Source organism: Fusarium redolens, assembly GCF_020744475.1.
Source record: "Fusarium redolens strain MPI-CAGE-AT-0023 chromosome Unknown BKA55scaffold_1, whole genome shotgun sequence".
In the NCBI taxonomy this organism is placed as follows: Eukaryota; Fungi; Ascomycota; class Sordariomycetes; order Hypocreales; family Nectriaceae; genus Fusarium; species Fusarium redolens.
This window is the reverse complement of record NW_025763664.1, coordinates 5,450,563-5,476,723: the sequence shown is the minus strand read 5'-3', so window position 1 is coordinate 5,476,723 and position 26,161 is coordinate 5,450,563. Positions and strand designations below refer to the sequence as shown.

Sequence of the window (26,161 nt, the reverse complement as noted above, 5' to 3'; positions counted from 1 at the left end):
CAAGGATTTTGTGTCAGCCTTTATCTCAGCCACGGACTGTTATCCACTGACATCGTATACAGTGAATCATCATATGAACCATGACCTAAGAAACGCCACTAGACTCTAAGATGGACACCCTGACACACCATGCAAGTGACCCCTAAACGCCTCAGCACTGGAGATCCCCTTCCCTTTGTCGGCACGGACGCCATCATGTTCAGCCTCATACAATGATCGACAATGTCATATCATATCATATCATGGCCCCTGTCTCTACGCGATATGTGGAAGTGTGCATGCCATCATAATTCCCCAATTCTTTCTCCTCCCTACACATGTCATCACAAACTAGCTTTACTTACAAGGCAATTCTCACTAAAGATATGGCCGTAAACTGCCTGACCCAAGCCGTTATGGATGAAACTGGCTGCATACCTCTCTCTGTAGCAAGACTTTTCCTCCCTAATTCATTTTATGTATTGGAACTATTTATACAACCCTCCTGATTCGAAACGACCCTTTTGGCACTCGGAAACTCTAATATTTTCTCCTTGAGGGTGTTGTTCTCTTCCGATGGCTTGTACATATTGGCATTATCTACTCTAGTAGACTCTTCTCTCCACCACGGCCCGCGTAGTCTACAATAGCCCCCGGTCTAGTCCAAGAGACCTATTTTCCCAATTTGGAAAACCTGTTTCCGCAGCTTTCTCAGTTGTTGAACTAACGACAGATAGTAAGCTGCTCCGCTGCGGATCGTGTCCAATGGCCTTTGCCGCTTACATGTCGTTGGTCTTAGCATTCCTCGAGTCGGGAGGCAAAGACGGTTGACATTCCCTCTACTAATATTGCAAATCAGAAACCGTTTGACATGTGCCTTTGTACCTCCCGCAATCCAAATCTTAATATTATTAGACCCAGACCCCCAAAGTCTCTGGCCGGACCTAAAAGCTCCAATCACATCATCGTTCTCCGTCTCAGCCACTACCGTTTGAGCCTCTTGTTAGCTCAGAAATATCATATATCACATCCGACGTCCATCGGAGTGCCCACCTAGGCTCCAGAACAACACACCACCCAGCGCTTTCTTGACCCGTCTTTCTGTCTCTTTCATGTATGTATGTACAGCACATCAAATCTGCCAGACCCAGAGCAGCGGGTGCTGCTACGCCGTATCTCGCCATCTCATTTCACTCATCTCATCCTAATCTAGCAGAAGCAATGAGCCTGTGCATGTACCTTGTCTGGGCTGGGACTAGGGCGCCAGGGTGACTCGCGGATCGGCAGGCTGTCCTACCCCGAGATCTGAGACATTATGGAGCTGTCTATCGGAAGCCAAAGCATCCATCCCAACCCATCCGCTGTCCCATCCGCTGTCCCTTCCGCTGTCCCTTCCGCTGAACTGCTCTGCCTGTCCATGAAACGCTCCAATTCCGCTCTACCCTCGGGCCAAGAAGACCCAGAAACTCTAAAGCCTGCCGAAGTTGAAGTTTTCTCTCTCTCAGAAGTCGTCGTTGTCATACCTGATATCTTTTAATTTCCTACTTTTCTGGGTATAGACCACCTGAAAATCTGCTTCTAAACACAAACTACATATCCTCAAGCCAATCAATTAACACGTGAATGCCCTTCATCCTTGTCCTGCACTATGCAATGCAATCTCCAGCTTTGTCTGTCTTGTCTCTCCACGAACATGCATCACTATTTCCAGCTCAGCCATGTTCCCTGCGCCAGATCAAAAGAAGGAATTGCTGATCGACGTGTCACTTGTTTGGAGATCATATTGGGAAAGTCATGACGAAGGTGTTCATTTGACAAAATTTCTTGTTTCATTATCTGCTGCTCCAAATCCTATGTCCGCCACCATATTGTCCCAGCCACTCTTTGTCTAGAATGTGGAGGGTAATAGAAGAGAAAAGAATAGCTAACCAAAAGTAAAGTAAAGTAAAACGAATTAGACAAAATTCCTCAACACCGAGTAAAGAGCAAAGTAGAAAGCCTCCCCCAAGGTAGAAACGCCCCAGCACCGTTGAAGTGGACCTGGTTGTGTGATAACAACTCATCAATCATGCAAATGCCACCCAAATAAAAGCAAAGTCAAGTCAGGTAATCCTTTTCCGCGTCTTCTCTTCAAACATAGTAATCATACAGACCATTACACACCCTCGTGTCTCCTGTAATTTCGTTTGCTTTCCAAAGAGTTCTCTTGCCTGAGTCTCTAATGCGGCGGCGTCGACCATATGACGGTCTGGATGCAGAAATGCTGCAATTACTTTCTTTTTCCAGCTCCGCTTTTCGTATATGATAGTGTGTAGATGCGAATGTGTGTGGACGAGACAGACAAAGTATGTAAGTGTTTTTGGTATGTGTGTCTGAATGTGTGTGTGTATCTCCCCAATCAGGTTGAGTGAGTGCGCGGGTCTTGTTCTGCGTGTCTCATATAAGTGGCGCCCTTGGGACTCGGCTCTTCCCTGTTCTTGTTATTCCGCCAGTGGCGACTGACGGAGTTCTCAAGTAAGGTACCCGGCCAAGATATGTCCATCAGTAAAGTAAAAGTAGGTAATGCCAAGCAATGAATGACAGGCTTAGTATTCTGAGCCCCGCTTCTCAGCAATCTTGGACTTTGAGGGCGCTCTTCGCTTCCTGCTTCGCTCCTCTTGCTCAATGACAGGGACTGCAGCAGGGATAAACTCAACACCGCGGTTACGGCTGTTGGGTCGTGCGTGTAACTTGCGGTGGTTGTTGAGGTTATCTTGGCGGTTGAATTGGTCCTTTCCGCAGAACTCGCATGAGAAACGGTTAGGTCCTTCACCATGGAAACTGTAGTTGGTCAGTGAATATGTTCAATTCTTATAAATCTCAGTAAAAACTCACGTTTGCTTGTGACGCTTAAGATGCTCGTTTCGTCGGAAGGCCTTGTGGCAACCAGGATAGTCACACTTGCACATGGCTCGTCGGACAACATCAACTTGAGCAGAATCGGGCTTGATAGATCGCTTCCTTGATGATCGAATCTGAGCTCGTTGAAGCTCTGCACTCTTTTGCTGGATCTCATGCACCATCAACTTCCTTTGAGCACGCATGCGGTTGGGAGAGCTGGGGTCATGAAGATGGTAACCAAGAGGTGACTGAGAGTGGCGGTCCATGTCAAAAGTATCAAAGTCACTAGAAAGTTGTCTGTTGGGGAAGAATGAGATGGGGCTATCGTTGGCACAAGACCATGATGAGCCGGTCTCGGCAGCCTCAGAGCCAGAGATGCTTTGGGTTGGTGTCATCATGAAAGAGGCAGGGCCCATAGAAGCATCAGGGGAGTACCCATACATGCCGAAGGAGTTTGATGGTGTCAATGATCCCATTGATCCGTGGTGTGCCATGTTCATCTCCATCATGTGCTCGTACTCGAAGCCAAGTTGCTCTCGCTTCATGGGGGTGTTGGGGAGAGAGTCGGAGAATGAAATGTGCTCAGGCTCAGGCTTGACGGCGCCAAACATAAACTTGCCCATTGCTGATGAGGGAGGGGTCAGCTCTGCCCTGTGAGAGACAGAGTTGTAGGGGCCATCAAAGTCCATGTTGCCGAATTCATGAGGTGTTGATCGTCGAGATGTAGGAGTGAATGGGTCGTAGGCTGATGAGGCGGAGGAGAAGCTGGTGGTGGTGGAAGGGCAGGACATGGGCTGACTGCAGAGGCTGAAGGAGTCGTCCATGTCGAACCGGTAATCCGACTCGAACTGCATTTTGAGTATATGAGAACAAGGAGTGTTAAAGAGAGAATAGATGAGGAAGGGATGGTTTAATGTTTGAGCATGTATGTGAATATGTCTTGAGTTGACCTTGAATGAAGGGTGAAAGTGTTCAAGGTTGGTCTCAAAAGGCTGTGAAGAACAATCAAGAGTTGAGTGAAGTTGTTCAGTTGTCTGGTGAGTGAGTCTGATCGAGAATGTTTTTTCATCTTTCGAGGACGGACGCCCTTGAAGATATAGAGATGAGGTGGAATGAGGTACGCAGCATCGAGCTGCGGGTCCTGAGACAGTCAAGCTGTTAACTCAACCACCCGTAGATCCTTGAACACAGCCGGTGCAGCTAGTAGGGAACCCGCGAGACACAGCTATGATCCAATACACCCAGGGCAAGAATGCGAACAAGGTCAAGGGAACTTGAGCAGTGCAGATCGAGATCTCTGCTCTGAAGAGGAACAGTCCAGGTAGGGCGACGGGAGAGGCGTGATTGATCCACAGTTGAGTGAGTAGACTGAGTGAGTGGGTTTATTGCTCGCATAGAGTGAGTGCAATGTTTTGGATGAAGTTGTGTCAGTTATGATCAAGCGTCCCTGGGGATGTTTCGCTCGGCCCTCAACGCCCTCAGCTGGACTAGTTGCCGACTAGCTATACAGCAGCAAGAGAAGAGACCAATACAGACTTGGAACTTGATCCGAGAAGTTGAGTTTATGAAATTGAAAGAAAAAGAAATACTACATTAGCATTGAGCAATGCAGGACTCGGAGAATAGGGACAAAAGTGAAGAACCAGAACAAAGGCACGTATAATGGCAGTCGAAAATATGCTTGAACCAAGGGTCGGCATATGGGGGGTAGAGTATAGGCTAGGAAGGGGGTGTGGGATTAGACCACGTCCCTGACTCTGGGGCGGTTCCTCGCTCGAAGCCACAACTCTATGGACACCCCTGCAGCCCGCCGAACCATAACCATGCTGCGGATCCCAGGGAAAAGAAAGAAGGGTGTGGGCGTGTGATGCATCGACGTCAACTCTCTCATTACCTGAAAGACTCGAGGCGAAGTTGAGTGACTGCATCGGTCCCTGCATGAGCTGCATGAACATAACCCCCGGGGTGAGAAAAGGTGTCACTGACTGGACTGACTGACGCCAACCCTCCATCTCCATCTCCATCTCCATAATCCATCTCGCACATGTGCCACAGGACAGGGCCTACCTGTCAATGTCAATTTCAAGGTAGAAATGGCAAGCCACGCCCAGAGTGTGGGAGTCTTCTTTTTTGAGGTAATTGTGTGGGTGCCCCAGATCTAGTGTAAGGATGTACGAATGTACGTACATATCGTCTCGGTCGGTTTTTTTCTCATTCATAAACTGTTAGCTCTCTTGCCTCCAACAGTAATGGATATCATCTCTAGGAATGATCAGGGCCTGGAATGGGAGAAAGTGGAAATGTTGCTCAGAAAGGTCATAAGTGAGACAAGGCTACTCCGTATCGAGGGGACCCAAAGCCAAGAAGTAAGACCCAAGACCATCAGAAGGTTCATGTTCCTGAGTGTGTGCCTGGATGTGTTACCTCTTGGGCGAAACATGACCCATCCGAAAGGTCTTTTTGGTTTCCCCATATCTGACTCCCTTGAGACTGAACAGTAGTGTAGTGTAGAGACAAGAGAGCGGAACAATTAGTGGGATATCTCTCACTCGAGAGTCAAAGTGAAGACGTGGGTCAGCAGGAGAGAAGGTTTAGCAAAGGAGTACAATGATTGAAGGCAATCTGGCCCTATTCGTGAAAAGCAATCACAGGCGTGGTGCAGGTCTCACCCAAAACGAAAGGGACCTGCGGGTGTTCCTGGCGATGGATGGAGCATCACTGCAAGAGAACGGGAACTGTGTGCTCGTATCCGCACATTACGAGTAGAGTTCAGTACCTTGAGGTACGGAGTAGGTCGAGTAGAGTTTCTTCGTGGACCCTGATCCGATAAACGTCTCAGTGTGTTGATTATTCGGCTGATGCTGACTCTGCAAACCAACCATGGCCAAAAACTTACTTCAGGAGGGCTCCTCGTGATGTCATTGGACGGGAAGGCCTCTGTTGGCTGCACATCCACTCCAACAACCGGAGCATGTACTGCGAATGCAACTCCAACTGCACTAGAGCTGTAGAGTTGTATTGCAGCTTGACAAGGGTGGTATCGGCATTTGTCAAGGTGTAAAGGTGCCGGGTGCTGGGTAACTCAGCCATGCCAGGCCAGGCCAGGCCAGACCAGACCAAAAAAAAAAAAAAAAAAAAAAAAAATACAACGTCAGAGCGGCTAAACTCAAATATCCATCATGGAAAAGACTCGAGTTCACCTCAAGAAAATGGAGATATCGGACGGTAGCGGAGCAACTATCCTTACAGTTCATATGCATAGAATACAAATTAAGTTCCCATTGACAGGTGAGCGTGGTCAGTCAACCTGGTTAAGACCCCTGCTTCGCCTATCGCAACAGGAAACAAGTTGCCTTGCCTGTCAAGTTTGTGCACTAACACTACCTATTCTATTGTAGTCGCGCACGGTTCTCAATACGACAGAAGAGAGAAGAGAGACTGACAGACTGACAGACTGACAGACATGAAGAAGAGAATGGAACAAAGGGCATTCGCTTGGAAGTGGTATTGTAATTGTGCCGAGGAGGGGACTCGGTTGACCCTGAAAACTGATAACAGAACCGAACTAATCTGATCTGATCTGATGGAGTTGATGGAGTTGAAACTCCTTGATCGAAGGAGTTTCTCAAGGAGAGGCAATAGAGTCAATAGTGTGAAACTGCCCTCGAATTCCTCATTTCAATGTCTCCAAGTTTATTATCCGTCGGGCATTGAATTGTTCCTAAGGAGGGGTCGAGTTGAGTTGAGGGGTTAGTCAACTACCCCATCTTAGCTGCTTGGCTCATCGAGTTGAACCGAGGCGCACTATACTCATGCTCCCTAGCCCCAGTAAAACGCGACCTGAACGCGATCCCAGGCCTGATAAGGGAAACTGGGAAACTGAGGTCATAACAAAGGGAAACATTTCAGTTAGTGCATCGCGCAAGTGTGTGGTGCAAGCACTAACGCAAGGCTCGGGACGGTAGCTGCGGGGCCACACTATCGCTAAGGCACAGTACCTAAGATAAGAGTCGCAGTGTTCGTGCTCGTGCCTCAGGCCTGCGAATGACAGTCCTCTGCTGTTGTCAGCTCTCAAAGCATCCCTAGTGCCGGGCGATCTTCCGGGGAGCGACCCAGCGATCCTCCCAAGAAATCAAATCTAGGAACGGAGAGGGGACCAGGGGTCAGGGATCAGAGGTCCCAGTGGAGAGAGCCATTGGAGGGAGAGGCTGTTTGGCGCTGGCGTTGGCGTTGGTGTTCGTTCGTAGATCTGACTTTTCTTCTTCTTTTCCCCACTGAAAATCGGTCAAGGTAAACCTATCGGTGCGGTAACATTACACGCCCCCCGTCTTGCAATGTATACATACATCCATACATCCATACAGTTGAAGGCTGGCAAGACACCTGAGATGGGCTGGGCAGGATTTTTCATTTTGGTGATATATCGTTTTTTTTCTCGTCTCTGCTCTCACTTTGAATATGTGCAGTAACTCAACCTAGTCGAACTGGATGATGCGAGTTACTAACGCGATACGCAATGCCTCGGGTCGCTTGTTTGCCTAAACGAACGGAAGATGCCAGGGCAAGATTCACCATCAATGCCCTTGCAGTGTCTGAAGCGGATGTAAGTAAGTCTCCGCATGATGAGAAACAGAGTGTTCATCATCATTTCTATGTACTATATGCATCTCATATTAAGAAAACGTTGCAGTATTGTATTGGAACTGCCAACGAATAGTGCATGCAGCTCGTGGAATCATCTCATTTACACCATGTACAAGGCCAATTCAACTGCACACCCGACATCTGCAGTCCTGTCGTCATACGGCATCGTAAGTTACTTTTTCGTCCTGTCTCTTGCCTGCCCTGCCCTGCCCTGAGCTGCCCTGCCCTGAGCTGAGCTGAACTGGGCTGGTAATACCGAGCAGAGTAGCATTTCATACGGGCCCCCGACGGGAATCCGAGTGCTCCCATGTGTTATCCACTTCTTCCCGTGCCTAGCCTCTGTCTAACTCAGGCTCAGGGCCAAGAGTGAGAGAGTGAGAGTGAGAGAGGGGAGCACTTTAGGCCTACGTACCAGGTTTTCTCCTGCTTCCCGTCTCCGCTGACTCAAGAGCTGAAGAGTCGAGGCCCGTGATCTGGCAACAGAGCTCCTCCTCAGCTTACACAGACGGTATGGATCACGAAAGTGCCCCTCCCCCCGCCGAGGAAAGGCCAAGCCCGTTATCCCAAAGGTAGATCCATCTCCGGCCCGGCTTTCCAGCGCCGTTGCTCCCGTAAAGTATACAAGCTCTCCAAAGTAAAAAGCCTATATGCTTTGCCAAGATGCTAGTATATGTGAAGGATTTTCGTACCGTCTCGTGTGATCAGAATGCTGAATTCCCTGATGGCAAACCGTAGAGCAGATCTGCCGTCTAGTTTCTTCTTCATTTCACATCATGGCATCATAGATTTATAACCTCAAAGTCTCACCTGAGCTGCGGACACGCTTCCGCAGTTATCCTACCAATCAGAGTCTTGAGTGTCATATCAAGCGCCACAAGTTCCAGCAACTGTCGAGACCTTGTGTTGGGGCTCTATATGATCTATCATAATCCTGCCCACTCTGCATACTCCATAGGGGATGGTCTAATCAGTTAAAAGTGGTCTTGCGCAGTAAAGTCCTTCTCCACACACTCGCGCAACCGTATTGCTTTTGTCCCTCTGGGCTAGTCCGTTGATGTACAGTTGGATTACCTGGTTGGTAATACCATATGCGAGCACTAGGAGGCCCAATTGGGTGCCTGGTGTTCCCTTGTGTAGAGCTCTTTGTGGGCACCGGACCCAAGAATTGCCGAATTGACTTGGGGACTATCACCTATCACCAACTTATGAACCTGTCAACTTGCCTTGGACGCATCCCTTCACTCCCGTATTGAGTAAACGATGTTACATCTGCTGCCCATTCGGTCTTTGTCTCCCTCTGTTTACGGTAATCGTACGCTATTGTTCTTACTCTCCCTGGTCGACAATCTATCTATCAGGCTAGATATCAGACGATTGTAGCAGTTATACCGCGCACACTACTGTACCTCGATCCATAAGGAGAATAACGCTCGTGTCTTGGCGGTACTGACTGACGGGCTGAGTGACTACTGTAACTATGTCAGGATTGCCTGCTGTGGCTATTATGGTGGCTTTCGAGGCTGCAACAACGTAATTCAACTGGCAGCGGAATAACAACGCCAACATATTTTATCGGGATTGAGAAATGATTTACGGGCCCGTACTCTTGCCGACGGCAAACTGAAGTAAAGGCTCTCCACATCTGGTTCTCACTGTGACGGGCATACCCACACTCATGCTTAGGGGAGATGGGCAGCCTTGGAGACTTGGAGTGACTCGGCCGGCCGGGGTCTACGGCTTCTGGGCCAAGGGTCCCGAAGCTGTCAGTCTCCGCTGACATAGTTACGTTAGCTTTTGTAAGCTATGTTCTGCCCTACATTGATCTATGTAAAGAATGTCATCCAAACTCGGTGGTATTGGTTAGTGCTCTCTATCTGGATAGCTTTCAGTCCCTTGATTATCGTGGTTCACTTCCCTCGGTTCTCTGCCCAGCCTACATATCATACGGGTTAGGCCCAGGCCCATGAGATCGCCGATGCACTCTTCTTTCCACGATGCGAGCGAGCGAAATGCCATATGGCAAGTTTTTCTTTTTGTTTCCTTGGGCTTGGGGCCCCCAGATCGAAGTTACACCGCAGCCGCTGTTACACCCGCCGTGAATCTCCCGCCATCTAGGTTTGTGATCTGACGGACGGCGGGCGGGAGAAGATCACCATACTGGGGATAGTCAGGGGTCTGGAAAGCCTGTTTTTCAAGCCCTGCTCCCTGTTACGGTTACAGTTCCTGTTCCATTTGGAGATTCTGTGGTCTCCCGAAACCTTGGCCCTGCGTCATCTGCATCTGCGACTGCGTCTGCATGTGCAGCAAGGCACGTCAGGGTATATATAATTGACAATGAGCTGAGACTGAGACTCTTACAGCACAGGGTATGGAGGTTCTCCCCCGCCACTGACCAATTTGTGTCATTTATTTTTCTTTCCACACACGAAATACTACCTTTGTCAATAGGTGTCAATGACTTTTCTCCCTACCGTTTTTCGCCTCTTGACGAGACGGTCAGACTTACGGTGACATTCGCATATCAATAGCACCGGAATGCTGGCTTAAAACGACCGTTTTGACCGTTGATAGTGTGGCATTGCTTAACATATGTCGGGCCGGCACCTAAGAGCTGTGGTGTGGACGGTAGCGCAGCCTCAAAATAATATCGACCGTTTTCTCTCACGGTGAATCAACAATTGCCCTATTATCTGGACGGGAAGGCCATTATCCAGTGGTCAGATCTCGTGGATTTACGGACGCCAGTAATAAAGTTTCGCCCAGAACCGGAGCCGTGGTTACGCTTGGCTGTATTAGTTCACTATCTACGACTTCCATTCCCTAAATGGAGTTTTAGTAAATCCCTCTCGCTTAATCGATTGACAGTCTCCGCGGAGTCCCCCGATTTCACGATGTTGACATTTCGATCTTGATTTATGCAGCTCATGACTCTGACAATGGCCTTTCAAACACTAATTGTCGATATTTCATGTTCTAGAATGCGCCTCCTTCAGTTGACACGATCGATCGATCGGTAGGAGATTTATTCTACCAATGAGGGTTATAGGAGATGTAGGGTAGCTTGTGGTTCAGGACGGTTTCAAGTAACTACAATTCATAGGGCGTATATCAAAACAGATAAATCTCATCTAGGCTAAATCGTCGCCTATGTTTGGACTTGTGTCAGTAGTCTACCAGACCTTTGTCATCAGTGACCTCGTTGGAGACATAATATTGTTGACTTACTCAGTATGTGCTATGTCAGTCAACGCGCCACGACACCTGACACGATTGAGACGAGACATGACGAGACGAGGCCAGAACATCTAGACTTGAGACCATTGAGCACAGAATTCTACAGTGGAAGGGGCAAGATAAGCATATCTGACGTCTTTCGGACAATAAGCAAACATGGGGAAGTTTGTAAATTGGATGGGAATACCATCAAACGTGGCTGTCAAAAGAAGTCCAGAATCTATCTATAGAAAAGCCGTTATGAAGCCACTTTGTTTCGTTTCAACATGGCGATCTAATAAACAACACAGCCCTGTATGAAGATCCACGAAACTTAATCTATGCATATTGGACCCTAATCTTTCTTTACTTTCTTTAGTGAATGACAGCCTCTCCTTCAGCTTTCGATCTCAGTATATTCTCTCGATCTTCGGTGGGAGCGGAACACTCTCAGGCTTTACGACAAGCTGTCACTCCAGCCTTGACGAGAGTACGCGGTCAGCCGGTCACTGCCCACGCCCGCAAAGTGGCTCTTGCGATAGTATTACGTTTAGAATGTCACTGCAAGGCTGGAGTACCCGTGGTGGTTCGGTTCCAAATTCCCTAGACAGGCCCACGCGCGCTTACGCGTAGAAGGGAAGCGAGCCAAGAGTGACAACTTTGTGATGCTATTACTGATCTAGGGAAAATCAGCTATATCGTCAAAGCGCAGAGAGAGAGAGGGACGATATCTGAACACGCCCTCAATGACTTGAGTGACCTGATTAGGGTGACCGCGCATTAGTTTCGTCCCGTCTCGCGATCGTCGATCTTATCCCCAACCTCGACAGCGCTTCACCCCTAGTGTTTTTACTATCGAGAAAGAGATATCCCAAAGTTCTTGGTAAGAAACACCCCAAAGTGCAAAATCGTACGATTTCTCGATCGACAATGCTCTCCTTGCAGAGCTGCTGTTCGGATGAATGTGAAGCGAGACATGTTGGTAAGCTGCCTGTGACTGCGAAGGATGGCTCGGCACGGTTGGTAGGTGACATCGTGGGTCTCAAGTCAGACGTTTCCCGTCAAGCGATATTGAATTTAGCATTCGCCTGTGAAACAATTCCAACGTATCGTATTCCCCAGGTGGCGATGGCACTTTGACGGGCATCCATTTGGCTTAGGCGTACTGGGGCTCGATACTACCATACGTAAGTAAGGAAAAGTCTCGAACATTCAACACCACACGTGAAATGCAACCATAGTGGTGATATTGGGAGTGCGGGCAATAGCAGAGTTGGGTCGAAACAAACAAGCGAAGAGCTCTATTGAATGCTTCTCCGTTTATGGTTACATCTAAGATTCTAAGTTAATCCATCACTGCTTGCTCGGCGTCAGCTTCCATGTCCTGGAGGACTTCCTCCATCTCAGCTTCTGTGGCCTCTAAGCCCTCAGAGCTCATGAGCTTGTTGTCCTTGTCCTCAGCTGTGCAGGGGTGGGTGGTTAGCGTGACGATCACCTCTAGGGTAGGGAAACGGGAACTCACTTCGAGCTTCAACGAGCAGATTCTCTTGAACCTCACAGTCAGTCAAAACAGATCCATCTCCAATGACAGCTCTCTTTCCAATGATGCAACGCGTCAACTTGCATGCCTTTCCAACAACAACTCCTTCCATAAGCAGACACTGAGAGAGCTTGGCACCCTCGTTGATCTGCGAACCGGCGCCGATCACAGTTTCTTTGATAGAGGTCTTCTCCTCAACTGTGACATTCTCCGCAATGAGGCTGTCCTTTTGTGTGATTGTCGTGCGTGCTTTAACACCTTCAGGGTAAGCGATCTTCTTTGCATGTGCATATGGTGATGCTGATTCTCCGCCTGTCTCTTCGTGTGATGGAAGCTTGGCCAGCTGAAGTGAAATAGCGAGCAGCAATTGTGCCGTGTCGACACGACGAATCAAAGGAGCTGAGCTCCCGCCCGGGTGAACATAGGCAACGATCGGCGGGACTTGGAACGATGTCGACTTCTCGGCAGCTGATGGTTCGTCATCAACTGCAATACTCGGCACTGATGTCTCGGCAGTCGTGTCATCACCGTAAGCGTTCCGATCACTCTGGATGTTCTCTGGAGTGGAAACTCTGGAGGGCGAGCTTTGTCGTCCATCCTCGTCGGCCTCCTCAATTCGGCCTTGTGCACAAGCACTCTCCAGATTCAACTTCTCGGCAAGACCGGATTGCCAGCCTGCCTTCGCCCACCATCCGACAACATCCTCACCAATACTCTCCATTCGCTCGTTATCCTTGACAAAATCGAGAACCCATCGAGGGAAGATGTAGATGTGAGCATCTCGGTGTGTGGTGAACATCCGTACGCGAGAATGGGCACGCAACAAGCCGTGACGGATTGGAAGTGAACCTTTATCTTCTGTCAAATCTCTCAAAGAGTCGGTTGGCATGGAGTACACCAGCTTTGACAAGTTTGAGAATAGAGACCCCTTTGATGGCGTGACAGGAGATGAAGGCAATGGGGTTGTCGCAATAAAGTCTGTCTCCTCCTTCTTGACAGGTGCAACTGCCTTTGTGTCATACCAGACGCCAAGTGCGCCGCTGTGAAGTGATCGATGGCCATTAGACAGCCTGGCAGTTCCTAGCATGTCTGTCAGACTAGCTGACTTTACCATCCATGATTGTAGAAGCTTGTCTCCTCCTAGTTCGCAGACCAAGTCACAAGGGAGTACGACGAAGTCACCAGTGATAATTTTCCTAATCTCTGGTAGCCGCAGGATCTCAGCAGTGCCTGTGTTTTGATCAAGGTCTACTGGCGAGAGAATGTCGGGTCGCGGCAAAGGCAGCGCAGTTAGATGAGGGTTAGTGTTCAGAGCAGTTGAGATAGCCTCAGATGCTGTAGGAGGACAGACAAGGTTTATGTCTAGCAGTTGTCAGTATGTATTCATTTACAACTTGAGAGTGATGAGTTGTCTGCGAATATACTCAATGAGTCACCCTATAGCATCAGGCTTCACTGACCTGTAATGCCCGTTCGATAGCAGAAATCAAGTGCGTACCAGACCATAGGTCGGTTTGCAATAGGGAGAAGGGCCTTGGGGCTCTCATCGGGGTTAGAGGTGAATGTCGGGAATGACGAGCCAGGCCCGCAGAGAATAAGGGCTTGAAGCCCAGTTGAAGGCATTGATACAGCGTGGGGCATAACACCACGGGGTTCCTTGTTGATTTGGTGATGCAGACGTGAAAGATCTAGGATAAAACCAATGTTCGGTAAAAGTTCGCTGTGGCCTCAGTGTGTGGGTTGGTCTGTTAATGCCAACGCGAGGGCCGTCGTTGCTGTATGAAGTCAAATATGAAGTGAAGAGTCACTCAAATCCGTTGCCAAGACATCAAAAATGTACGTTCGTGGGGTGTTGTCCCGCCTGTGGCTGCAATTGTGGCTGTAGAAATACACAGCCACAGATCTCTCCCACTAGAATTCACGTGGACGGTTTGAACCCGACCTCGGTACGGATTATTGGATAGTCCCCCGCAAATGAGCCCCTGAAACGCTGACCTCTTTGTCGGCCCTCGGGTTGCTGACCCCGTTGTTGCTGGGGGCAGATGGCCTCAGCTCCACTGGCTTGTTGATGCCAATTACACCAACCACCGCGTATCGACAAGAATCGGATCTGGCCCCAGACCTCGCTACTTTAACGGCTGCGCCAATATCACGCAATTGCTGAAGAGTTACATACTCACGACACTCGAATTGTACGAAAAGGCCCTTTGCGCCTGCTGCCATTGGCGTCATCACCTCCACCTAGCAATGCGACAGTGCGCCGCGTAAATGTCGCCCGATCACGGATCGTCGCGGTCGCGACGGGGAGTTTGGAGCCACTGGGTCCCTCTCGCAGTCACACTCACAGTTGCTACTGTAGGCGTAGCTGCTTGGGTTTGGAGCCAGCGCAAAGACGGAGATGACGAAGAGGACCACTACGGCTTAGACTACGGCAATCAAGCTCGCGCAGGTGATAACCAACCCCACGGTTCCCGAGATATCAATTCGCGCGATATTCAAGGCCCCGAGCAACCACCACGGCCTGATGGCCAGAGCCATGGAATTGCGCCCGCGGACGAAGATGCGGCCGGCGGAGGCTGGGGCTCGCGCATGTCTGGTGCTCTACGGCGAACACCGAGCCCGCAGCAGTTCTTTGACTCGACAGGTAAGACTGTGGCGGCTGGTGTCGCAGCTGCGAGTGCAGCTATGGGCAAGGCTTTGGCTAGCATTCGCGAGGAGGACAAGAGCCCCTTTGACGATACCAACCCCTGGCAAGAGGAAGCAGATGCTAAGAAAGAACGAGCGCCCGCCGATACATCGTCACCACTCGTCGGCGGCAATAGGCGACGCAAGACGGTTGCGATTGTGGTGTCTGCCGAGACAGGCGCCGTGCCTGAAGAGGAGGATTCGTTCCACGAGCACGCCGTAAGTTGATATCATTGTTCTCGGAGATCGCACACTAACATGGTACAGTCTATCCTCTCCCACATCCCTCGAAACATCGATCACTCCAAGGTTAAGCTATTTGTTTTGATTTACGCTCCGGGTTTGAAGGAACCTACTATGGATACTGCTACTAGTAACCTTCCGCCAACTTCGCTGAGCTCCTCATTTTCTAACATTGGACACGATCAAGTTCAAACCCCAGCTGAAGAGTCCAAGAACCAGCTGTATGCTTTACTTGCGTTGTTGAAATGTATTGTGGCTGACAAGTCGTAGTGAATCCGCAAGCCCTTCTTTTAACTCCATCTACTCACAGGCTCTAAGCTTGGTTGAAAAGGAGACAATGGTTCTCCCTTTCACTACACCAAACGGTCACGTTCATATTCTGCGACACCTCCAACCAGAAGTCATCTATCTCCAGAAAGCTCTGTCTGGTCAAGATGGCAGCATCATCACCACCCTCCAGACCTGGCTTCGACATGACGTCATTCTGGTTGTTGGTGCTGATGGTGGTTCTGGTGGATTGGCAGATAGTGAATCTGAAGCTGAGAGGGCTGGGAAGAGCCAAGAATGGTGGCAGCGCCCTGAAAGAGTTGGACGAGGACGTGGAGTTGTGGTTGTTGATAGTATGAGGCTGAATGATGATTGGGCGCGTCGAGTTCAGGGCCAGGAGTGAGACTAACGCGTCTTGCGGAATCTGGCACGAGATACCAAGCTTTGGACTTTAGTATATGCTGTTAAGGGTTATTTACAGACACGAGTACGCGTGTATTTATTCAATGATTTTATCTACATCATTTGAAAGATATTGAATTTGTGTACGAACCTTCTATGCCTTTTGCGATGCGCTGTTCCAAGTCAAATCACGTGACGCTTTCTTCCGTAATCCAGCCGACCTCATCCAAGGGAATGCACCCGTGATACGGCGACAAGGCGTGAACCATCATCGAATTGATATCCCACTCCAGAGACAACGCAACGAGTTCAACAAGGAAATTGACGGGTCTATTTTCTTTCATCAAACTCTCATGGACCATTCTCTTTATTCTCGATTTGCGGTTCTTTGAGATACTCGCGCCCCTAACGTGAGACTACCGCGGCCAACTCCGCACCATCCATCAAGTCGACGTGCGATCAATCCATTCTTATCAAACCGACTTCGGATCCGGCATCGTGCCGTTGCGTTTATTATATCCATGTTTGCGACCTAAACAAATATTTCATCAAAGTCGAGCGGACCACATCGGCCGAGATATCGTCATAATCGCTAGCCCCCGCGGCGCAGCGCGACCACAACACGATGGCGCCAGTTGGACCTATAGTCCATCAAAATGTCGCCAACAAAGTGAAGCGTCCAGTCCCTCCTGGCATCCAGACGAATGGCGCTATAACCTCCTCAAAATCATCACCATCTCCATCAATGTCAGCAAAGAAACCTCCGCCGAGTGCCAAGCAGCCGCCGCACTCGGCGAGCGACAGGGCTATTACCGCATCAACCGTCCGACCTGTCAACAGAGCCCGACGAGAAACCGCATCGCAGTTGCAAGGTCGGCACTCTAGGAACAGTGCTGGCCTACGATCAGCGTCATTAGCGGCAGACCACTCCAGTCATGACGCGGAGCCTCGACCCTACAGTATGCGATGTTCTGACCTATCATATTGATGCGCACACACTAACAGTAATGAAGTTGTCACAGATTCCTACATCTTGAATAAGTTTGCCGGCCGACCTCCTTCTCTTGTCTGTCATCTACACACAACACATTTCCGATTCGATAACCAAGATGGCGTGTTTCCATACAAGTCACCGATGAAAATATTCCTCGACCACGTCAGAAGCCGGACGATCCCTCATGATCTTCTTTCGTACTTCACCGAAGCTGGTGTACCATTCTATGATGGATGTCTCATTGTTCAAGTTCACGACCACAAGTCTCTTGCGCAAGCGAAGAATGTTGCCAAACCCACAAAAGGAAAGGGCTCCGTGATGCCATCATCCATTCATAACTACAACCAATGTCTTACACCATCGCCGAATGTTCCTTTCCCTAAAGAGAGTTTGTCAAATGGCGATGGAAGCTCAAAAGCCAATGATGTGGCTGAGAAGGAAAATGCTCCTGTCATGCCAGCACCGGAGGAGCAGAAAGACAGAGCGACAAAGCCACGGGTCTTTACTATGGTACTCCATCCGACGCCCGAAAGTTTACAGATGGACCTGTTAATAAAGGCTTCTACCCCCCGAGGACTGAGTGATGGCCTTGGCCAACCCCCCTCAACGCCAATGCCTCTTATTCCTCCGACACCTACAGCTGGCAGCATGCCGCCCCCAGCAAAGCGCCAGAAGCGTGAAAAGACAGAGCTTGACGGCAGCAATATTCATGCTGCAGAGGGACAGATCCTGTTGGCGACAAACGCGCCATTGGTGCTTGAACCTACGAAGAATGTTGAGGAAACAATTATCCTCATGGAGGCAATGAGCCACCCCAAGCATGCAGAGGCTCCTCCTCAGCCCAAAACACGGAAGCGAACTGTTGCCGAGATGGCTGCGGACGAAGCCGCTGCTGCAGAGACGGAACGCTTCATGCTGGTTGCCGACGAGCGTCTTGCACCAAATGCAAATGGAGCGCAGAATGGTGGTGCAGCAGATGGCGATGCCTCAGGCGGTGCATCAGCATTCGAGCCTCGATTCGAACGATTCAAGGTTTTGGCTGACATCAGTCGAGAACATGCCGAGAAGAAGGAACAAGAGAAGCTCAAGCAGCTGGAGAATGACAGGAAATTGCAACAAGCGAAACAGCAACAGCAGCAAGATGCGGTCGCGTTGGCTCAGAAGCAAAATGCCGAACAAGAAAGACTCCGACGGGAGGCTGCTGCGAGAGAAGCCCAGATGCGACAGGCTGAAGCTCAACGACAAGCCCAAGCTCGTGCCCAAGCCGCGAATCAGGCCAACCAGACCAACCAAAATGCTCAGAGGGTTAACGGGACCCAACCACAGCACGGCCATCCTCAAAACAATGTTGCCACCAACGGAGTCAATAACGCAGCTGTGGGAACCCCCCAAATGGCTAACAATATGCCTCCGCAAGCACAACCCCGCTTCCAGGCTCAGATCACTCAACCACCAGCGTCTTCTCCAGTTGCTCACCAAGGTACCCCTCAGCATATGTCATCCCCTATGGTCGGTAGCGTCCCAATGCAGCAGACCAACTCTGGCATGGCAAACAGCCCCCCCAGGCCGTCTTCTGTCGTCCAAAACCCCGCAGCTATGTCTGTCCCAATGGCTCACAACATGTCTTCTAGGGGTAGTCAACAGAGTCATCCCTCTGGTACCCCAAGAATGCCTCATTCAACGCCCAACATGGCACAGGGTACTCCCATCAACAGGCCAGCCATGGTGGCAACTCCTCGCATGAGCCAGGCAAGCCCCCCACCGGCTATGATGGCCCAGAACTCGCAGCCTGGTCAAGGCATGATGATGAATGGCCAGGGCATGAACCAAATGAACCCACAATACGCGGCTCAATTGGCGCAACAACGTGCTGTACAGCAACAGCAGCAGATGGCCATGCAAAATGGTATTAGCGGCGGCAACATGAGCCAGATGAGCCCTCAGCAGCAGCAGATGATGCAAGCGATGCAAAGGCAATTGATTGCTCAGCAACAAGCCCAACAGCAGGGTAACATGATGAGCCCTCAACAGCAGCAACAGCAGCAGCAGATCGCGGCCCAATATGCCCAGCAAATGCAGAACATGTCGGGCAACCAGATGCGACAATTCACCCCTCAAATGCAGGCACAGTTGCAACAGATGATGCGCATGAACCAACTGAATGGTCAGATGGGCAATAGTCCTATGCAGCGTCAAGTCAGCGGGCAGATGATGAATAACGGTATGAACCTGCAAGCTTTCCAGGCGATGCAGCAGCAAAGGCAGCAGCAGCAAGCCCAACAGCAGGGTAACATGATGAGTCCCCAACAGCAGCAACAAGCCCAGCAACAGCAACAGCAGCAACAGGCTCAACAACAAATGGGGCAGATGGGGCAGATGGGGCAGATGGGGCAACAAAACCCAATTCAGGCGCAACTGCACCAACAAGCCAGGTCACTTTTTAATAGGATGTTACCAACGATAGCTCAGAAGTATGGTGGTCAAGACCACATCCCGCAAGAAGTGCTCGATAAGATGAAGGCGCAGAGCATGGCGCAAGCTCAAACCTTTATGCAAGCTTCCATGGCACAGCGGCGACAGCAACAACAGATGATGATGCAGCAGCAGCAGCAACAACAGCAACAACAGATGCAACAGCAGCAGTTGCAGCAACAGATGCAGCAGCAAATGCAGGGGATGAATGGAATGATGGGTGGTCCCCAGGGAATGTGATATCGCGAACGAGACCTGACAAGATAATAATGGACAGAATTAATGTCACGGCAGACAGGAGCAGAGGATTGGAACCAGGTGGTCGATCAAAGGAGTTCAGGTTGGACCAGCATGCTATTTTTACACGGTTTATGAGTTTGGGCAGATTTATACCCCACGGAAAGTTTTCAACTCGGGCTCAAGGGTTTTATCGAGGCTGTCTTATGCGTTTGGCTGTTTTGTTCTGGACAAGGTAATGCAGTGATGGATTTCGCTGTTCTTGGTGTTACAGGTTGGAAGAAAGTATTGACTGTATCATTATTAGAGGTGGTCTGTTATATCATCATCTCTTTTACGAAGCCCGAGAATCAACCATGAATAAATAAGAAAAAAAGAAAGAATAGTATTACCCCAGGATTATGATGCGTTTGCCATGTGGTTTAGCCGTTGTAACATGCATCCATATCGTGGGGTGTTGGTGTATGGCGTTTGGGTGACTTGTGAGTTCTGAAGACTGTCACGTGCTTGTGAAACTGGGTTTCTACCTTACGCGGAATGACACAACCGCCAAGACGATAGGAGCTTCATATGACGCTAAGCAAACCCGCGATAGCTCAAGGCAACGTGACCAATCCATCACATCACACAGCACAGCACAGCTTGCTTGTTCTAGGCACGCGCTCATAATCTATTCTATCGAGTCTCTTCGTTCGTTTAAGTCGGTCGCCATTCTCTGATACTACCACTTCATCCGTAATTTCATCTCGCTACTATCGTCTAGCAACCGTCGTTTATCAACTTTCTTCGATCTTCTATCAAAGTCTTCTCAATGCATCGGCCGGATCTATTGGCTTTTCTACTGCCTTTGCTGGCGGCCCCAGCTTTTGCGGCTGAGACTCTGGACTGCGGAAAGATTCGCGCTGATGGACATACTTTCGATCTTTCTAAGCTTGGTGGGCCTCACTCGGTCGTGACGACGCGGTTCAAGCCTAGTCCTCCCGAACATTATAACACAACTTATACATTAGATATCTGCAAGCCTTTGAAGAAGAAGGGTGGCAAGAAAGACGAAGAATGTCCAAATGGAACACGAGGTATGCACAAAATCTACCAATGCCAATCGAGTCTAGCTAACAAGTACAGTTTGCGGTATTACACACTTTCTCAAGTCTGGCGAGAAGGACACGGATGAGATTACGGATGTCATCGCGATCGCAGGAAACCTCGAAAACGTCGGCGGCTCTCGATTCGAAGCTACGCCTACGCGACTCAAGACGAGCGACTCTACTTCCGATAAGGATAAAGAGGGCGTGCGACTAGTCCTCACAGGAGGCAGAGATCCTCTCAAGGGCGATATCAAGAAGACCGAGCAAAAGGCCATCATCGAGTTCCTGTGCGATCCTAAGAAAGAAGGGACAGAGGGCGAGTGGGTTACTTCAGAGCAGTACGAGAAGCGAGCCGACGACGATAAGAAGGAAGGGGATGGTGATGATAAGGATGAGGGCGAGTCTATGATTGAGCACCAACTGAAGCATGACAATGCTTCGCTTATCTGGGATAGCTTTGACGTTGAGGAGAAGGCCAGGGTTTTGCGCTTGACGTGGTATACTAAGTATGCTTGCGAAAAGCCAGAGGACAACGGTGGCAGTGGTGATGATGACAGCTCAAGCTCCCACTGGGGCTTCTTCACCTGGTTCATCATTATGTGAGTACCCCTAATCAGCTTCTATGATGATTTCCTAACACATTTAGTGCCTTCTTGGGCATCGCTGGCTACCTCATCTTCTCATCCTGGATCAACTTTACACGCTACGGCGCCCGCGGCTGGGATCTTCTTCCCCACAGCGACACCATCCGCGACATTCCTTACCTACTTAAGGACTGGATCCGTCGTGTTCTCAACACCGTACAGGGAACAGGAAGTCGAGGAGGATACAGCGCTGTTTAAGCGTTTTTGACAGCATGTGTATCGTTATAGGTCTGGGCTGGGCTGTGTGAGGGATGGTACGGCGCTCATGCTAGCTGTATCTAGCTGGAATTGTATACATAGGTTGAAATCCGCGGATTTCGGTTTTCGTATCAGTGTTTAGATCAAGATGCTGTCAAGCAGCGCTACAAAGTCACTGACAGATGTTCTATAATAGCATGTTTATTGTTCGCAGCCATCGAGTTACCATTGGATTAGTAAACTGTCAACATCACGAAATCTCATGCCAGCTCATGTCGAAGGATTTAGAATTTTTCAACGCTTGGCCTCAGGCGTGCTCTACACTGCTGATCACGGTTTTTTATCATGAACGCTCTCTCCTACTTCACATCATGCTTCACAAAATCATGTATTCAGGTTGAATGGACAATGTCAGAATAACAAGGCCCATGCTGTGCCTCTCTTCGAAGCAGACCAAACTTCTTATAAGCCAACCAACATCTACCAGCTCATCTGGCCAGACACCACGAAGAAGGGTGTTACTCAGCGCTAAAATAAGTGTCTCTCGGCAAAAGCTCAAGTATACTGGATAAAATAGAGTATTAAGCACTTTAAACAATAGAATTGGTGGTATTACGACAGTAAGCGCTCCGGCTGACTGTGTTTGCGACTCCGAGCTCTGCTTATCCGAAATGTCTTCGCGAGTAATATCTGCCCTCAGTGTCAGAGTCACCCATCATCGTCAGCGGAGGTTCGAACGATGTGTTGGAGCTGACGGGATTGATAAAGGCCGGGGCCCTTGCTTGTATGTGTAGATGTCGTGAGGATTTTAGAGGGAAAGCAATTCTTGGAACATTCACCATGGGAACTGGCGATGTGGAATTTTAGTTGAAATGATTTCTTTCAGAACGCTCGATCATTTGCGACAGCAGTTTTGTGGTGAGGCTGTGCGCATCAGTGATGATAACAACATCAAGGCGGCTTCAACAAGTGATGATAAGGAGGATATCCAGAGGGAGACAGTGTCGCAACTCTGTCGCACACGTCCGAAGGCTGATGGCAGCCTAACGGTTGCTAACATCGACAATAATCTCCTTCGACTCCCAGCGGAACTTCAACTCATGATTCTAAAGCATCTTACATTCGGCGAAGTCGAGTCTCTCCGACGAACATGTTGTCTCCTGCGCCATACTATCAACAAACCTTTCATCCGCGAAGTCTTCCCAAGCATCAAATTCGAACTCCTTTCAACATGCTATCGTTGTCTTCGCTACGACGCGCTGAGAGATCATCTCATCCATGCCGATGAGTCTGACGCGAGATATCCTCTTGCCAACGAATGTCTCGACTGTGTTTCTTCAAGGGGAGGGTTCGTCGTGGGTCGTATGTATACCCTTGGAACGTTTGCTACGGTTTGTGTATGTCGATACTGTGGTTTTCCTGTTACGTCGGATGCGGCGTGGAAAGAGTATGAGTTCCATCGGGTGTGTTATAGGAGGTATCGGATGATACTGCTGTACTACTTTTTGGTCGGTTGTGCGCAGAGTACGATTACTATCGTAGCAGCGTCGCTGTGTTGGAAGTATTACAAGAAGGAGAAGTTGATTCTTGGACCCACAGTGGTAAGTGAGTGAATATGAGGAGGGCGTCTTGTGCTGACGAGTGTAGGTCAACTTTCTCATGTCGTGTTGGGTGTTTTGCTTGAGTATGGTAAGGGGTACAGAGTTGAGGACTTATCACTGGTCTTTACTCCTAGAAATGGGCATTTTAGGGCTTTGGATTCCGCCCCTTACAGGTGTTGTTAAAACCATGGGGAAGAGATCCGAGGGAGTTCGAGCAGCAGACATTGCGACAATCTTCTTCATTGCTTGCAACATGTAAGTCTCCAAGTCTACAGCAAACCCATCATTCTAACAAAGCAGGTTATTTCGTTTCATCAATGTCCTTGGCAACACTCTCCTTGTCTCCGAATACAAGCTCTGGCGTCGCTACATGCCAAACCAATCAAGACCAAGTCGATTTCTCAACAAAGTCATTGCGTTTCTCATCTTCTGGACGTACCCACCAAGCATTGAGCAAAAGTTCCCAGGGAAATGGTGGTGTTCCAGACAGAATACTCAGGCTGGAGGTGTTTGACACGGCAGATGGTGGATGGTCTGGGGAAACGGGACTTGCAATCTGGGATAGACCCGGAGACACGGAGGGCGTGGCGGTGACACAGTTCGATTGGTCGCTCAAGTTGCAGTTACTCCTTTTTTTCTTGTTTCTTTTTCACATGAGATCAGATCAGATCTAGTTACGTCTTGTTCAGTTTCCTGGGACATGGATCTTGTGAGATTCTGGGGTGAGACTTGGCTATGCAATGCAGGTCACTTCAGCTCAACAACTCAAGCATGCGCCCATGGGAGATTGGATCATGTTGCTAGGCACAATATCACGACGCTGCTAGGTCTCACTAAACTTGCTTGTTTCACGAAAGGATTCTAGATTTGACATCCTTGACTTTCAGGAGATTATGTCGACGAGGCAACTCGGTAAAACTTGCTCATTTTTAAGAAACTCCTGCTATGATTACTTCAAAATCTCTTCCTAGTTGGCATGCTTCTTAGTCGTCGTCTCGGTGTGATTGCTCGCGACTCGGGGATCACGGAACCCTTGGCTCTGATCACCGCGCTCAGCGACATTACCTCCTCCCTGTCCAAAAGCGCCCTGGAGTGACTGCCGAGCTGACTGGTCACTGCTGCTGCTACCACCCTTGTTGTTGCTTTCGTCGCCACCACCTGACTTGTTCACTCTAGGCTGGTGTTGGTCGTGATGCGTCGCGTCTTTCTTGGTTGGCGAGCCATCGTAGTTGCTAGCCACTCTCGTATCCTTGGCCTCCTTTCCAGACCCATCACCAGCCTTAGATCCTCCAGTGCCAAACAAACCACCCAGCATTCCACTGCCATGAGAGGTGCTCGATGTACCGGGCTGGTCCTTGGCAGACATCTCAACTGAAGTTCGAACGTTGGAACCGCCACCGCCAACTCCGCCGCCTACTCCACCGCTGGGAAGCTTCTCAGGAGGTGCTGTGGTGCCCTCTTTGCGGTTCGAGTTGGCGTGGCTAAGCTCGTGACCGCCTGTAACGGCATTTCCTCCAATGCCGGCGCCGCTGAGTCCTTCGGCCTTTTTGGCCTCCGCGCGACCCCTGCGATCTTGCTCAGGTGTGGTTTCGGGCTTGGATCTACCTAGATAGTAGACACCTGCGCCGAGAGCTGCTACACCTGCAGTGATGGGAACTGCAGCAGAACCTTGTTGGCCAGCACCGAAAACTGCCTTCATTTTGATGGTGTTTAAGATATGATATTAGAGTGTTTAGAGTTGATGTGTGGTAGAGCAGTAGAGGTCAAATGTGATCAGTTGGACAATGTTATGTGAAGAGAATGGAAATCTCTCTTCTGCTTGTTTTCTACTGTCTCTGTCTGTGACGTCGTCGATACAGTCATGACGGATTGGCTACTCATGATGACAACATAGATGTGTAAGTCAATACCATAAACAGCAAGACGTCAGGGACCAGAGCAAGCCAAGATGGATCATTTATCGATGATGATGAGCTTTTTATTAGGAGAGAAAGCCATTGAGTCTTATAATCACGATGAGGTTATAAAATGGTGATTGAATGTGTAAATCATCATGATCGAGTCGAGTTGATAACATGGAACTTGTGGGCCGAATATCATCAATGACGGCGTGAGTACGTTGTTATTCAATGGCCAATAGATTGTGAGTGTCGGTCTTTTGTTGTTCCGATAACCCCAGAAATATAAGTACCGTATTTTTAGCGAGCTCACTAAAAGGCGGAACCGCGATTTAGCGTAGACTAAAATCACGGAGCCGCAGTCAACAACCATTGTTTCCCCTCATCTCAGGGCGTTGCAGGGGTTGAAGGGATCAGAATCTGGGGCAATGGGGAAAGGGAATTCTTCAGACTCTGAACGTTCTTGGCTTGGACGTGACGATTGATGGACTTTTGTATTGGCAGTGGAATCAGGTGACAGTCAAAGCTGAATTGTGCTTTGACTGTTGAGATGCTCCTCGATTCATTGTTGGAAGAGTTACGGCATATCAGAGACTGAATTGGAGAAGAGGGTTACATTTCTCGAGTCAGTCAACAACCGTTACAACGTGTAACTGTCTATGCAGCCATACAGAGATTAAACGCTTTCAACAGCCGGTCCCCTCTGTCAGCCCAACTAAGCTGGAACGCATCATAATCGACCCATCAACAAAAGCTTCTTGTCCTAGACACTGACTTATACGTACCCTGCCACGTTGCACCTACACCTCTACAGTAACCTTATAGGCATTCTCCGTATCGATCATGTATGTCCATTCTTGTATTGATATCCACTCATCTGGCAGCGGATCCGAAGTTCTGCTTCTTAGACCACCAACACGAACCCAGCTCTAAGATGCACGGAGGTAGTTACCAGTCCGGGGCCCCGGTGATCTCTGATACGTATCCATAATATACACATTTGTTGGTAATTTCGATCCTTTCCCCAGACTGCAGTTGTGAAATGCATCTGTTCTTCTCTGTTGTGTTGTTCTCCTATATCTTGTGTAAGCCACTATGTCTTCCCCTCACAGCAACTCGGCTGGCCGGAGAATAACCCAAAGTCAATCTTGCCTCTCGATCTAGACTATCCTCAAC

General features: G+C 49.3%; 8 protein-coding genes across 8 annotated transcripts; 4 read left to right on the top strand and 4 right to left on the bottom strand.

The window, feature by feature from the left end:
- Positions 1 to 2,303: 2,303 nt before the first annotated feature.
- On the bottom strand, positions 2,304 to 3,942 carry BKA55DRAFT_58321 (uncharacterized protein). The gene is made up of 2 exons (XM_046194185.1): positions 2,854 to 3,942; positions 2,304 to 2,799 (listed from the first exon to the last, which is right to left on the bottom strand). The coding sequence occupies exons 1-2, from the start codon at positions 3,711 to 3,713 to the stop codon at positions 2,565 to 2,567; spliced, it is 1,095 nt and encodes a 364-aa protein (XP_046057475.1). The 5' UTR covers positions 3,714 to 3,942; the 3' UTR covers positions 2,304 to 2,564.
- A 1,507-nt stretch (positions 3,943 to 5,449) lies between these two features.
- On the bottom strand, positions 5,450 to 5,997 carry BKA55DRAFT_58334 (uncharacterized protein). Its single transcript, XM_046194204.1, has 2 exons — positions 5,756 to 5,997; positions 5,450 to 5,677 (listed from the first exon to the last, which is right to left on the bottom strand). Exons 1-2 carry the CDS (start codon positions 5,947 to 5,949, stop codon positions 5,629 to 5,631), a joined length of 243 nt encoding a protein of 80 aa, XP_046057474.1. The 5' UTR covers positions 5,950 to 5,997; the 3' UTR covers positions 5,450 to 5,628.
- A 6,064-nt stretch (positions 5,998 to 12,061) lies between these two features.
- BKA55DRAFT_497630 (nucleotide-diphospho-sugar transferase) lies at positions 12,062 to 13,879 on the bottom strand (the record flags this gene model as incomplete). Its single annotated transcript, XM_046186482.1, has 3 exons — positions 12,062 to 12,177; positions 12,239 to 13,618; positions 13,717 to 13,879. 3 exons carry the CDS (start codon positions 13,877 to 13,879, stop codon positions 12,062 to 12,064), a joined length of 1,659 nt encoding a protein of 552 aa, XP_046057473.1.
- A 358-nt stretch (positions 13,880 to 14,237) lies between these two features.
- BKA55DRAFT_552477 (uncharacterized protein) lies at positions 14,238 to 16,014 on the top strand. Its single transcript, XM_046191436.1, has 3 exons — positions 14,238 to 15,160; positions 15,209 to 15,405; positions 15,455 to 16,014. Exons 1-3 carry the CDS (start codon positions 14,525 to 14,527, stop codon positions 15,852 to 15,854), a joined length of 1,233 nt encoding a protein of 410 aa, XP_046057472.1. The 5' UTR covers positions 14,238 to 14,524; the 3' UTR covers positions 15,855 to 16,014.
- A 94-nt stretch (positions 16,015 to 16,108) lies between these two features.
- BKA55DRAFT_603521 (Spt20 family-domain-containing protein) lies at positions 16,109 to 19,992 on the top strand. The gene is made up of 2 exons (XM_046196572.1): positions 16,109 to 16,812; positions 16,876 to 19,992. The coding sequence occupies exons 1-2, from the start codon at positions 16,479 to 16,481 to the stop codon at positions 19,557 to 19,559; spliced, it is 3,018 nt and encodes a 1,005-aa protein (XP_046057471.1). The 5' UTR covers positions 16,109 to 16,478; the 3' UTR covers positions 19,560 to 19,992.
- Positions 19,993 to 20,137: 145 nt separating this feature from the next.
- On the top strand, positions 20,138 to 21,924 carry BKA55DRAFT_552472 (autophagy-related protein 27). The gene is made up of 3 exons (XM_046191435.1): positions 20,138 to 20,632; positions 20,682 to 21,243; positions 21,291 to 21,924. Exons 1-3 carry the CDS (start codon positions 20,368 to 20,370, stop codon positions 21,484 to 21,486), a joined length of 1,023 nt encoding a protein of 340 aa, XP_046057470.1. The 5' UTR covers positions 20,138 to 20,367; the 3' UTR covers positions 21,487 to 21,924.
- A 434-nt stretch (positions 21,925 to 22,358) lies between these two features.
- On the top strand, positions 22,359 to 23,601 carry BKA55DRAFT_683760 (uncharacterized protein; the record flags this gene model as incomplete). The annotated part of the gene is made up of 3 exons (XM_046198545.1): positions 22,359 to 23,087; positions 23,134 to 23,342; positions 23,388 to 23,601. The coding sequence occupies 3 exons, from the start codon at positions 22,359 to 22,361 to the stop codon at positions 23,599 to 23,601; spliced, it is 1,152 nt and encodes a 383-aa protein (XP_046057469.1).
- Positions 23,602 to 24,054: 453 nt separating this feature from the next.
- On the bottom strand, positions 24,055 to 24,786 carry BKA55DRAFT_683759 (uncharacterized protein; the record flags this gene model as incomplete). Its single annotated transcript, XM_046198544.1, has 1 exon — positions 24,055 to 24,786. One exon carries the CDS (start codon positions 24,784 to 24,786, stop codon positions 24,055 to 24,057), a length of 732 nt encoding a protein of 243 aa, XP_046057468.1.
- Between the last annotated feature and the right edge of the window lie 1,375 nt (positions 24,787 to 26,161).

What these genes read in the sequence shown, in the direction of transcription:
- BKA55DRAFT_58321 (XM_046194185.1), bottom strand. Translation starts at nt 3,713, where the DNA reads ATGCAGTTCGAGTCGGATTACCGGTTCGACATGGACGACTCCTTCAGC. An exon ending in CTTAAGCGTCACAAGCAAAC is followed by an intron (nt 2,800 to 2,853) that starts GTGAGTTTTTAC and finishes GACCAACTACAG; the next exon opens with TTTCCATGGTGAAGGACCTA.
- BKA55DRAFT_58334 (XM_046194204.1), bottom strand. Translation starts at nt 5,949, where the DNA reads ATGGCTGAGTTACCCAGCACCCGGCACCTTTACACCTTGACAAATGCC. An exon ending in TCACGAGGAGCCCTCCTGAA is followed by an intron (nt 5,678 to 5,755) that starts GTAAGTTTTTGG and finishes TTATCGGATCAG; the next exon opens with GGTCCACGAAGAAACTCTAC.
- BKA55DRAFT_552477 (XM_046191436.1), top strand. Translation starts at nt 14,525, where the DNA reads ATGTCGCCCGATCACGGATCGTCGCGGTCGCGACGGGGAGTTTGGAGC. An exon ending in ATTCGTTCCACGAGCACGCC is followed by an intron (nt 15,161 to 15,208) that starts GTAAGTTGATAT and finishes AACATGGTACAG; the next exon opens with TCTATCCTCTCCCACATCCC. An exon ending in GAAGAGTCCAAGAACCAGCT is followed by an intron (nt 15,406 to 15,454) that starts GTATGCTTTACT and finishes GACAAGTCGTAG; the next exon opens with TGAATCCGCAAGCCCTTCTT.
- BKA55DRAFT_603521 (XM_046196572.1), top strand. Translation starts at nt 16,479, where the DNA reads ATGGCGCCAGTTGGACCTATAGTCCATCAAAATGTCGCCAACAAAGTG. An exon ending in CGCGGAGCCTCGACCCTACA is followed by an intron (nt 16,813 to 16,875) that starts GTATGCGATGTT and finishes AAGTTGTCACAG; the next exon opens with ATTCCTACATCTTGAATAAG.
- BKA55DRAFT_552472 (XM_046191435.1), top strand. Translation starts at nt 20,368, where the DNA reads ATGCATCGGCCGGATCTATTGGCTTTTCTACTGCCTTTGCTGGCGGCC. An exon ending in ATGTCCAAATGGAACACGAG is followed by an intron (nt 20,633 to 20,681) that starts GTATGCACAAAA and finishes TAACAAGTACAG; the next exon opens with TTTGCGGTATTACACACTTT. An exon ending in TTCACCTGGTTCATCATTAT is followed by an intron (nt 21,244 to 21,290) that starts GTGAGTACCCCT and finishes TAACACATTTAG; the next exon opens with TGCCTTCTTGGGCATCGCTG.